The 12401-nt window shown below is 32.6% G+C and overlaps 2 protein-coding genes across 3 annotated transcripts; both read left to right on the forward strand.

Moving 5' to 3' along the window:
• Window positions 1-994: 994 nt before the first annotated feature.
• Window positions 995-3902, forward strand: LOC110643478 (probable receptor-like protein kinase At5g24010). The gene has a single exon (XM_021795856.2). It carries the CDS (start codon window positions 1305-1307, stop codon window positions 3792-3794), a length of 2490 nt encoding a protein of 829 aa, XP_021651548.2. The 5' UTR covers window positions 995-1304; the 3' UTR covers window positions 3795-3902.
• A 4356-nt stretch (window positions 3903-8258) lies between these two features.
• LOC110643476 (uncharacterized) lies at window positions 8259-12387 on the forward strand. Of its 2 annotated transcripts, XM_021795854.2 has the most exons (5): window positions 8564-8712; window positions 9662-9758; window positions 10067-10328; window positions 10961-11028; window positions 11835-12387. In XM_021795854.2, the coding sequence occupies exons 2-5, from the start codon at window positions 9726-9728 to the stop codon at window positions 12153-12155; spliced, it is 684 nt and encodes a 227-aa protein (XP_021651546.1). In that variant the 5' UTR covers window positions 8564-8712; window positions 9662-9725; the 3' UTR covers window positions 12156-12387. The 2 variants fall into 2 exon arrangements, with proteins under 2 accessions (XP_021651545.1, XP_021651546.1); XM_021795853.2 differs by lacking the exon at window positions 9662-9758 and having other exon boundaries at window positions 8259-8712.
• Window positions 12388-12401: the final 14 nt, after the last annotated feature.

Raw genomic sequence — 12401 nt, forward strand, 5'->3', positions numbered from 1 at the left:
TTAAATTGGAATTAATAAAAAAAATGATACATAGTAACTTCATGCAAAAAAAAAAAAAAAAATTGGTGGTGTTAACTGTTAAGATATCAAAATCCAATAATTATAAAATATATATAAACAATTAATAATCCAACTTTATTTCCAATACACGGCCACTAAAGACGAAAAAAGCCAGCTGACCTAATATTCTTTCCGCAAGCCACTTATTACAGTATATGTTAATTGAACTCTCTACTCTTTAGGCTAGATATTACGGCAAGCAACCAAAACATATTTCTATGACAAGCAACTAAGCCCATGTAGGGTTCCAGCTCATTCAAGCAATGGATGGAAGAAAGTGACATCCACCCAGGCGCCAAGCAACCCAATACCTAATTTAAAATTAAAAAAAAAAAATGAAATTTAAACTACAATAGTGCAGGACTGGACCTACAAGCCTTTGGAGCATCAGCATGAGCAGAGCAGAGCTCTGAAGATCATGACCGTAGAAATCTAGGACAAAGTTAGCTTTTCTAGACGTGTAAGGATCTTGCCACAGCACCCATCATCGAAGGAAGGGTAATGGTTAAACTCATATATGGTTCCCAATTGTCCAAGTTCAATGAAAATGAACATTTAACAGCACCATGAGTTAAGACACGCTCACATTTTAAGCATGAATTTCACTGCTGCACTCTACAAGTATTTTACATCGCATTTGGTCCGTATAAATCAAATTAATTACACTGCAGCACTTCACTTCATATTTAGTGGACATTACTATTGGCATTTTTTTTTTTTTAATTCATAATAGGCTGAATGGAAGTAATGTCAACTTCAGCAGCCACATAGGTCTCAACGACCTAATCGAGCTTCTTTCAATGGCCTCATTAATTTTCGATCAAATTCGTTAAAGTGATGGTGGGAAGAACGCAAAAGCAAATAAAAGCAGGATTTTTGCTGTGAATTACAGTATTAATAAGAAATAAATAAATCATGTGCGTAATTTTTTCCTAATCAAGTTTAACACTGTGGAGTTTTTTGACTGGTGGAACCTTTCCATGGCTGATTTTGCACTGTTTATCAATGGAGAGCGGCCAAGCCCAATCTTATCCAATGGCGAGCCAACATCCTGCACCAGTGTGAACGGTGTAAGATTATTGATTATGGAAGCACTAAAATTGTCATTAAATTTGCACCGTCATGCCCCAAATTTCAAAGCCGAGTATCGAATCTTTTCTTCAACACCCTTCAATCATGCACTTCATTTCTTAAAGAAGCAATCCTCTGTTTAATTCTCTTCAGGAAACCCAAAATCTCCTTCAATGGAAACCAAAACACTTCATTTTCTGTCTCTAATTATAATCTCTCTTATCTCTTCATCCACCTCTTACTCCCCCACAGATAATTACCTTCTCAACTGTGGCTCAGCCACCAACACTTCGCTCTATAACCGAGTCTTTGTATCCGATGCTTCTAGAACAGGTTCGTTTTTTCTCTCAGCAGACCGCTCCATTTCCCTCGCTGACCAAAACCCATCTCCAAATTCGCCCGCTTTGTACCATACAGCGAGAGTTTTCACCACTCCTTCGAGCTACAAATTCAACATCAAGAAGAATGGGACTCACTTGGTACGTTTTCATTTCTCGCCATTTGCAGCTCGAGGTTTTAATTTATCAACTGCAAAATTTAGTGTTCTTGTTAACGGTAATGTGATGTTGAATGATTTTAGTACCCAAGTTGTCGTGCTTAAGGAGTATATAATAAAAGCAAATGATAAAATGCTGGAAATTTTGTTGAGACCTGTGGCTGAGTCAGGTTTTGGATTTATTAGTGCTATCGAAGTGTTTTCGGCTCCCAAAGACTTTATCGTTGATTATGGAGCCAAGCTGGTTAGTGCTGATGGAATTGAAGAGTACCAGAATCTTTCGTTGCATGTTTTAGAGACAATTCACAGGATTAATGTGGGAGGTTCGAAATTGACAGCTTTTAATGATACTTTGTGGAGAACGTGGATCCCTGATGATGATTTTCTTGTTTTGAAAACTGCTGCTAAACGTGTAGCTACTACTCATACTCCTAATTATCAGAGTGGAGGTGCCAGCCCAGAGATTGCGCCAGATAATGTGTATATGACTGCACAGCAGATGAATAAGGATAACGCAACCTTAGGGGCAAGATTCAACATCACATGGGATTTTCCAGTGGGTTCGAGTGGTGTTCGACACTTGGTTCGCTTGCATTTTTGTGATATTGTTAGTACTTCACTTAACCAGTTGTACTTTGATGTATATGTGAATGACCTCTCTGCTTACAAGGATCTTGATCTATCTACGCTTACATTCCACATGCTTTCATCTCCAGTCTACTTAGACCTTATCGCAGATTCTGATGATCTGGGGACTATGCGTGTGAGTGTTGGACCCTCGGATATAAGCACTTCTTTGAAAATCAATGCTATTTTGAATGGTGTAGAGATCATGAAGATGGTAAATGTTCTTGATTCACAGACCGGATATAAAAAGAGACGAATTTGGATTGTGTTAGGTTCAATTTTCGGAGGCCTTCTTGTATTTTCTTTGGTTGTTCTTGCTGTTGTGCTTCTATGTAAATGCAGAAAGCAGAAACCAAAACCAAGACGTGCAGAAAGTGTAGGTTGGACACCCTTACGTGTATATGGAGGCAGTTCTCACACTAGACTGTCTGAAGTGACGGTCAATGCATCTCCTGGTTCAAATGGTTATCACAGCTTGAGGATCCCTATTGCCGACATTCAATTGGCCACTAACAATTTTGATGAAAATCTAATCATTGGTTCGGGTGGATTTGGTATGGTTTACAAAGGGGTTCTTAAAGACAACACAAAGGTTGCTGTAAAGAGGGGTGTTCCTGGATCTAGGCAGGGACTTCCAGAATTCCAGACAGAAATAGCAGTTCTGTCCAGGATACGTCACCGTCATCTTGTTTCCCTCATTGGGTATTGTGAAGAGCAGTCAGAAATGATACTGGTTTATGAGTATATGGAAAGGGGACCATTGAAGAATCATTTATATGGTTCAGGATATCCAACTTTGTCATGGAAGCAAAGGCTTGAAATTTGCATTGGTGCAGCAAGAGGTCTTCACTACCTGCATACAGGTTCAACACAAGGCATCATCCATCGTGATATTAAGTCTACAAATATTTTGCTTGACCAAAATTATGTGGCCAAGGTTGCTGATTTTGGTCTTTCAAGATCTGGCCCATGCCTCAATGAGACTCATGTAAGTACTGGCGTCAAAGGTAGTTTTGGTTATCTCGATCCAGAGTACTTCCGGAGACAGCAGCTGACAGACAAGTCAGATGTTTATTCATTTGGAGTAGTTCTTTTTGAGGTTCTCTGTGCTAGACCTGCTGTTGATCCATTGCTTGCCAGGGAGCAAGTGAATTTAGCTGAATGGGCAATGCAATGGCAGAAAAAAGGTATACTTGAGAAAATTGTCGATCCCCATCTTGTTGGACAGATAAAACGAAGCTCTCTTAAGAAATATGGAGAAACAGCAGAGAAATGTTTGGCAGACTATGGTGTTGATAGGCCAACCATGGGTGATGTGTTATGGAATTTGGAATATGTACTTCAGCTTCAGGAATCTGGACCATCAAGAGAACCGCGGGTGAATGGCAATGCAAATGCACAGGAGCTCCCATCACCTTCAATGGTTCCCCAAGGTTCATCAAGTGATGACGCTGGGGCTGAAAAAGATGATGGTAATGGTGTTTCAGACATAACAACCAGCAAAGTCTTTTCCCAGTTGATGACCAATGAAGGCAGATAGTTTTACATGTAAACAGTTCATACACTTCTTAACTCATTTTTAACTATTCTCAGAAAGTCTGTTTGAATTTATTTTGGAGGTACCAATCCAAATTTAAATCTTCTGTCATTATCTTCTTAACCACCCCACCACACCAAACAAAACACCACACCACCCCCACCCCCCCCACACCCCCCCCCACAAACAACCCAACCCACATCATTCTAAACTATATTAGTTGTATCTTATCTTGTTTTCCATAGCAATTATATCTTAAATGAAACTGGGTTAAATATAAATTTCAGTCCCTTGAAATGTATATTTTTGCTGCATTCTGCAAAATGCATGTGTTTTGGGTTGTTTTGGGGTTAAGCTTGGAATCCATCTAAAAACACTTTGTTATGCCTTTCATTGTTCTGATGAACGTGTTTTGGGGTTCCCCCTTCACCAGGTCTTATGTTTTTCTGATGCATGTGGTTTGCTTCATTTTATGAATGTTATTTTAATTGCCATTATAGTTTCAGGATTCTGATATGCTGAAGTACTCGTATTAAAGAACCTCATCAACCATCATGGTTGCGTAATGCGTACCCATAAAAGCTAGTATCACCGGTTGAAATTTGTGACATCATGAAATGACCATTGTACACCCAATGCAATCTTAGGGAATATAAGGAAAGAAATGAGAAGAAAGAGCTTTGTTTTGGCTTCAACAATTTTCTAATTTGAATACTTCCCATCTTCAACATTTGATTGGTTAAGCTCACACACGATCACAGTTGATGGGAAAAGCATTATGGGATTGCCCAAAGGCAACGGATGAAAATTGCAAGTACTAAATAAGCTTGCAGAAATAAAGGAAGACGTGAAAATGTGAGCACCTTTTAGATGAGCCCCGCACTTAAACCAATAATGGCAGCTAGTCTATAGGCCCATACCTATGATCTGGAAACATCCACTGAACGGCCCATTGTTCAGTAGTCATAATCAAAGTCTACAGCTTTCGTGAATTAAATAATAATAATAATAATAATAATAATAATAATAATAAAGCAATCTGCACGTGGCTGCAATATACTATGGAAATGGGAGGTCGCTTCACTAGTCAAATTATGGCATTTCAAGCATCATTTTTGTAATTATAGAAATTTTATATTACAAAATTCACATCCAATAAGAGAAAAAAATGTGTTAATAATTATGCTAAATTGCAGTTAGTTTTTTATATATCGAAATATTATTTAAATTTTTATTGAATAAAATTAATTTAATTGATGATAATGAAAAAATATATATTTTTATTATCTATACTTTAAAAAAAAAATTCAAATTTTGTGCATTAAGTCAATGTGAAATTTAGATCATCCATAGTCTAAAAGTAGATCATCATGTTCCATTTAAAATTAAAATTAAAATCAAATTAAATTAAAATAAAAATAATTTTAAATTGAATCAAATGGTAAGATTCAGTTAAAAATTATTTTTTAAATAAAAAATTTAATTGTTTAATTTAATTACAATTAAAATCAAACTAATTGAATGACTCTATAATTATAATTATAATTATAATTTTTGAAATCAACAATTTTGATACTCAATTAACTCATTTCCTAAGTGTATCCTAAAAATATCTAAAATATATTTAATTTTTATTAAATGTAAATTGGCCAAAGAATAAGTAATTAGATTCTCTTTTATATACAGTAATTTTTTTTCCCCAAGATAAATTTCATTGCACGGAAAATAATTTATGTGGGTTAGAAAAATAAATTTTCTTTACAAAATGGATAAACTAATAAAAACAGAAATTATAATTTACTACATGTAGTTTGACATATTTATCAAATAATATTCTGAAATTAAATTTATGATAAAAAGGTATCATGAGTTTTAACTCATTAGTAAAAAGGAAAGTCAAAACCAAAATTTATGTACACTTCTTCGAAAATTAAGATAAATTACAATTTAAATTTTAAAGTTTAGTAGAATTTATAGACAAATCCCTTTATTTTTAAAACTCATATATTTAATATTTACATAAACCAACATATTAGACTTTTGGTTCAATTCGTCATTCAATTCGTCATTAATTCCGTTAGCAAAAAGGTATCAAATCCTTCAAAAGTTATACAAATTATAATTTAATCACTAAAATTTAATAAAACTTACATATTAGTTATTATATTTAAAAGCTCATATATTTAGCCTTGGATGTCTAAATAAACTTACGTACTAGTCTTTTTATTTAATTTATCACTAACTATACCAAGAGTACCGAAATAATATTATAAATTTATAATATAAATTCTATTATAAAATAGTCCCATATTTTATAAAATTTATTATTTTAATTATAATATTATCATTTAATTTTATTAATATTCTAGTTATATTATATATTTGAATTAAAAAATTTAATTATAAAATTTATTTTTATATTATATTATTTTATAATTACAAAAAAATAATTTGAATACTTTTATGTCTACATACATTCATGCAATGATAAATAATATGTAAGTTTATTAAAATGCCAACGACTAAATAAGTGAGTTTTAAAAATATAAGAATTAATATATAATTTTTATTAAATTTTAGAGATTAAATTGTAATTTACTCTAATAATATTTAGACAATTCTCCTCTTTGCTAACAACACATAAGTTTGAGATACTTTTTTTTTATCAAAAAATTAATCTCATAATCTACATAAAAATAAAGAAATTATAAAGTAGTTTTTTTTTAATTTCCCTTTAATAAAAATACAAAATAATACACTAAAATAAAGTAAGAGAGGGAAAGTGCTGAATACATTATCATTTGGGTAATTTATTATTTGATTTCTAAATTTTGACCCATATTATTATTTGATTCTTATATTTTAAAAATTAAATGATTTAGTCTCTATATCTCATCAAAATTAGAAATATTTTCATCAAATATTGTCATTAGTTTAATTGAAAAAATAAATATATCATTTTTTCAAGGAATAAGTTTCAATTTACTCCCTGTACTTGTTGAAGAGGTTCAATTTAGCCAATTTTTAACTTTTAGTATAATTTAACTTATAAGTTTTGATTTATGCTCAAATTAGCCAAATTAATAAAAATGTGTAATTATTTAATTATTTTATTTAAATATTAAAAATATTATTTTTATATTGTATAATTAATTAATAAAAATAAAAATATTATTTTTATTATTCAATATTATTAATTAAACTAAAAAAAATAAAATAATATTTTTATATTTTCATATAATTAATTAAAATTAAAAATTATTACTATTCCAATTAATACTATTGAATAATAAAAATAATATTTTTATTTAATTAATTATACAATATCAAAAATAATATTTTAATATTAAAAAATAATTAAATATTAAATAATTTATTTAAATAAATTATTTGATATATAAACAAATTAATTAATTAATTATACAATATAAAAATAATATTTTAATATTAACAAAGTCATTTTTTAATATTATTTAAACAAAATAATTAAATATTTTAAAAATAATATTAAAATATTATTTTTATATTGTATAATTTGTATAAGTAAAATATTAAATAAATTATTTTTATATTATATTTTAATATTAAAAAATAATATTTTTATTAATTGAGCTAATTTTAGCATAAATTAAAATTTATAAATTAAATTAGATTAAAAATTAAAAATAAATAAAATTAAATCTCCTCAATAAATACAAGAAATAAATTGAACCTTATTTATTTATTCAATTAAGAGAATTTACTATTTAATTTTTAAATTTTAATATTATAATTTAATTTTATATTTTAAAAATTATATAATTTAATTTTTTTCTTTTAAATTAATAACACTGTTAGAAGGATCTCTAATTTTAAAGAAAGTATAAATAAAAAATTAAATAATTTAATTTTTAAAATATAAAAATTAAATTATAATATTGATTAAAATTTAAAAATTAAATATTATATATTTTTTTTATAATTCTTCTATTCCGTTTGGTGAAAGTCAGCAAGAGTTTTCTGTTTGACTTTTCTTTTTAGAAATTGTTTAGAAATGAGGACAAAATACTCCATTTTAAATTTTAAATGTAATCCATTCTCAAGATTCAAATCTAAAAATACTAATTAAGGAAGAAAAAAAATCCTTATCATCCCATCTCGATCATTTTTAGGGTTTTTTTTACTGTTTTAACTGTTAATAACTTCAAACAAAAAGCGAGGGCATAACGGTAAAACTCTCTATCAGTCGGTGTCTCGTAATCTATAATAATTCCGCGCGTGAGTGGGATCCACTTATCCAGCTCAGCCTAATCATGGCTCAGGAATTATAGTGGCTGACAGTTGTAAAAATAACTGCAGCTTTTGTAATTTGGTGCCATATCGAGGGGCAATTTCATAAATCTGTCTTTTTTTCTTTCAAAAATATCCCAAAAACACGTTTAACGTATTTTTGAAATTTAACTGATTATTAGTAAAAAAAAAAAAAAAAAAAAAAAGAAAACAAAAACAAAGCCACCGACTCGAGGAAAAAGAGAATATCTACGAACTCTGAATATTCACTTCCAGGCAAAAAGTGTCGTATTCAAATTAAATCTCAGTGAGAGCGAAAATTGAAAGTGGAAATTCTCTGTTCCTCTAATTGAACGGAGAGAGAGAGGGAGGAGAGGGAGAGATTTAAAAGCGAAGGAGACAGAAAGAGGAAAGACTGTGACAAGTTTCTGTGTGAATCGGATATTATAAAGAGGGCCGAGAGAGAGGGGATAGGAAGTTTGAAGTTAGGGTTAGGGTTAGAGCTTTGTTGATAAAGATGACGGATGTGATATTGCATATATACGATGTGACGAATAGTGGATCGGAGAAGACCAACAACACCATTATGCAGATCAACAAGATTTTCAAGGACGGTATTGGCTTTGGTGGCATCTTCCACAGCGCTGTGCAGGTTCTTTCTCTTCTCTCTGTCGCTCTTTCTCTCTCTATATGTGTTGATTTGTTGATGTACCTATGCAATGGAGTCACTGTGGATGGGATCTAGGGTTTTTTATTTAATTAACTGATATGATTCCGGAGAAACGAGTTTTTATGCGGGGACATGCTTGTGTTGATTTGATTGTATTAGTTATGGAATATTCTTCTGCTGCAGGTGAGATCTGAGGTTTTGGTTTGTGTTCGTACGAGTCGTTATTCATTAAATTCTCGCAGTCATATGTAATCCTTATTGTCAATTAAGAGGAACAGTACCGGGCCCATAGGTGGAAACTTTGTAAGAGCTAGTGTGTATTCGATGGGTTTTATTGGAGAACTATGTGCCTGATAAATTTTGAGTAGGTATTATAGATATATCTTCAAGAACTAGAGCGTTTCTTTTGCATAAGAAACTTGCAGACCATGGAATCGCCAACTGAATTTTTTCAAATGTTTGACTTCTGGTTTTATGCTTGTTACTTTGTTTTGTTTTGGTATGCTACTGCTTTCCTTTTTGGCGAAGATGCTAAGGGTGTGAAACTCTCAAACTTCTTTAAAAAGAGAAGGTTTCACTATTCTCTCCCTGTTCCTATATAATTGGTTTTTGATTGTAGCAGTAACAGTGAGTCTTGCTTATTACCTTTTCTTGTTTTTCCTTGTATAGTACATCTGTACTTTTTGCACTTGTTATAGTTCAATTGTCATCTATATTGTGTTCATGCTTTCATTTTACATGAACAAGCTGTCACTGACTTAGCATTTTAAGGTACAGCTATGTATTTCTCAGAAAATTATATAAAACTTAAGCTTAGTGTCAATCTTGCAACATTATTTCTTAAGTAATGTCTTTTGCTACTCTCTTTCTGACCTGCTTTGCTGAATTGTTTGTCCTTCAACCAAATGGCTTTCTGGTTTCAATTTTCAAGTATCTGGTGAAGCCATTGCAGTGGAAATCCATTTCTTTTTCTGGACTGGGGGTAAATATTTTTAATGGACATTGGTCAGACCTGCTGGTGTTTTAAGGTGTGGAACCTTGAGTTATGTTTGATTTGAACATATGGACATCTTGTTTGCTGATGTGGCATATCGCTTGATAAAATGTTGCTTGGACTTCTCTTTGTCGCATTCATCTATACTTGTTTTAACTTGCATGCCCTAACATTACATGTACACAGGGCCTCTATGTTTCACTACATTATCCCCTTTTACGTTCTCTTGGTAATTCATAATGTTTTTTTTTCTCGTTCTCAATTTGTTCTTTCAAAATTCTTTTATCATCAAGTTATGTTGCATTTAGCCTTCGATAAATTTGTCTGAACTGTATGTGACAGGTGTATGGAGATGATGAATGGTCTTTTGGGTTTTGCGAACATGGAACTGGAGTTTTTAGTTGCCCTTCTGGAAAGAACCCAATGTATACATATCGTGAGAGCATTGTACTAGGAAGAACTAACTTTTCTATCTTTAAGGTGAATCAGATATTGCGGGAACTGAGTAGAGAATGGCCTGGAAGTTCATATGACTTGCTATCCAAGAACTGCAATCACTTCTGTGATGAATTCTGTGAAAGGCTTGGTGTGCCAAAACTTCCAGGTAAGCATTACTTTGCATTATAAACTTGAATGCTTATCCTGTTAAACTTGTGGATAAACAGCCATTTCGTTTGTGATTGTAGTGCATTGTACTTTGGCCTAGGTTGGGTTCTGGTCAGCTTTATTGCTGGTAGTTTATGGAGCTGCTCAAACCTGCTTTGAGGTTGGCCTTAGACCTGGCCAAAAGGCTGGGCCTGAACCAGCAGTTAAGGTTCAAGGTTTAGGAGGACTGGCCCCCAGGTTCTAGTTTTAACCAAATACAACAGTTGAAATTTTTTCAATTTTTAAAAAAAAGAAAAATCTGGTTTTAGCCAGAACCGAACCAGTCAGTTCCGGTCTGGTTCAAAACCATTTTTTTGGTCAATCCATTTTTGTCAAGTTCAGGTTGCTGGCACAGTTCCTGTTCTCAACCAACCCTTGGCTGAAGTCTAGTTGGCCTACTTTTTTAAGTTGTAAAATTACCTGCTTTACCAAAAATACTAGAAGTAATTTTTATTATTGGTCATAACTGTATGTTCTGTTTGATTTTCTTCCCCCTCTGTATCTCCATTGTTTTTTCTGATCTAATAAATCTCCCATGGTGTTGAAGAACCTTGTTTTTATTATTGCATGTTTTTATGGTGTCTTTAACAGGTTGGGTTAATCGTTTTGCAAATGCTGGTGATGCAGCCTTGGAAGTAGCGGGAAATACAGCATTACGGGTGAGATGATGTGCAATTTCTTATTCTTGTATTTGGCCAGCATCGTCTTGTTATATACCCCGTTTATGCTATTGAGGAACAAGTAAATAGTGTCTTTCACATGTTAGCTTGGTGAACTTCTGGAAACGTAGAAACCCAATTTGCTTTTATACATTCAAAGACACTAAGGCTATGTTAGGTTGACCATAATGTAATGTAGCATAATTGTGCTAGTTTGGCATTGCTGTGCACCAGCTGTGCTTAAAATCCTAGACATCAAAACAGCAATTGTGCACAAAAGTTGGACAAATAAGTTTCTTGGTGAAGCTGCGATTTGATGCCCTTGAATTTGTGCATCTCAAAGCCAAACTGGGTCGAGTAGCTGGTTACCTTAATGCGATTTGTCTAGCATACAATACTATCTTGATGTGTTCTACTTTTAGCTTTTCTTTTAATTATTTAGTAATTTTTTCCTTGGAAATCTCTGAAGATATAAATTAGACTTATGGTTATCAAACACAGTGTAACTTCTTCTTATAATCACAGAAACTATACATGCAATCTGAAATTCACTTATTGTTCTCTGTTTGAGCTTGCATATGGTGGGTGCATTAATTTGTTTCTCCTTTGGTGTGCTTCTTTTGAATTTTAACCTGCCATGCCTCATTAGTGCCATCTCAAATTGGCCTGAAATGTGGATTGTTAGATTAGATATATGGCATGTGATGACAGAAGTTTAATTTTTTTATGACTGAATCCTTATCAGGCTTTTGATATTATTCAGTGTGATCATCTTTTCTTCTGATGTGTGAGCGGGTATATTGCAGTTTAGACAAGCCAAGGCAGAGATTGTATCAGCTAGCAAAGTGGCATATCGTTTCCTCGTAGGTGTCGCTTCCAATAATGGGCCTGCCCCTGATTCACCTGGCAATTCAAGTAGAGGAAGCCCTAGATTTCAAGCAACTTGGTTTAAAAACGTAATTACTTCTGGTGCTAAACCATCTAGTAGCACAGAAGTAGACAATCAGGATGAAGATATGCATCTTCGGCAGCAACTTGACCAAGTGTCAGATATACCATCACGGCAGAATTCACAACAATGGCAGTCAGATCTACCAGCACATCAGAATTCAAGGCATGATGTATGAGGAAGCATTTTGTTAAAGCATTGTCAGCTGTATCAGTTGAAACTTGCAATAGACTATCACAGCAATTCATTGTGTATCACTGTAAAATTTTCATTGCTTTTCCAACTGAATTTGCCGTAATGGTGCCTAATGGATTCTAAGTACATGGCAAAGGCTGTCAGTCAATCTGTAAGGTTATCCATTTCACAGAGCCTGAAGCTTTACCCTGCGTCATGGCATTGGGCAATTGTTATTTTGTGTGTTTTT

The sequence above is a fragment of the Hevea brasiliensis genome, chromosome 13, assembly GCF_030052815.1.
Source record: "Hevea brasiliensis isolate MT/VB/25A 57/8 chromosome 13, ASM3005281v1, whole genome shotgun sequence".
Classification (NCBI taxonomy): Eukaryota; Viridiplantae; Streptophyta; class Magnoliopsida; order Malpighiales; family Euphorbiaceae; genus Hevea; species Hevea brasiliensis.

Bases quoted from the DNA above. Each gene is read 5' to 3' on its own strand.
- LOC110643478 (XM_021795856.2), top strand. From the start codon at position 1,305: ATGGAAACCAAAACACTTCATTTTCTGTCTCTAATTATAATCTCTCTT.
- LOC110643476 (XM_021795853.2), top strand. From the start codon at position 8,578: ATGACGGATGTGATATTGCATATATACGATGTGACGAATAGTGGATCG. The intron at 8,713-10,066 runs GTTCTTTCTCTT...TGTATGTGACAG, and splicing joins TCTTCCACAGCGCTGTGCAG to GTGTATGGAGATGATGAATG. The intron at 11,029-11,834 runs GTGAGATGATGT...GGTATATTGCAG, and splicing joins CGGGAAATACAGCATTACGG to TTTAGACAAGCCAAGGCAGA.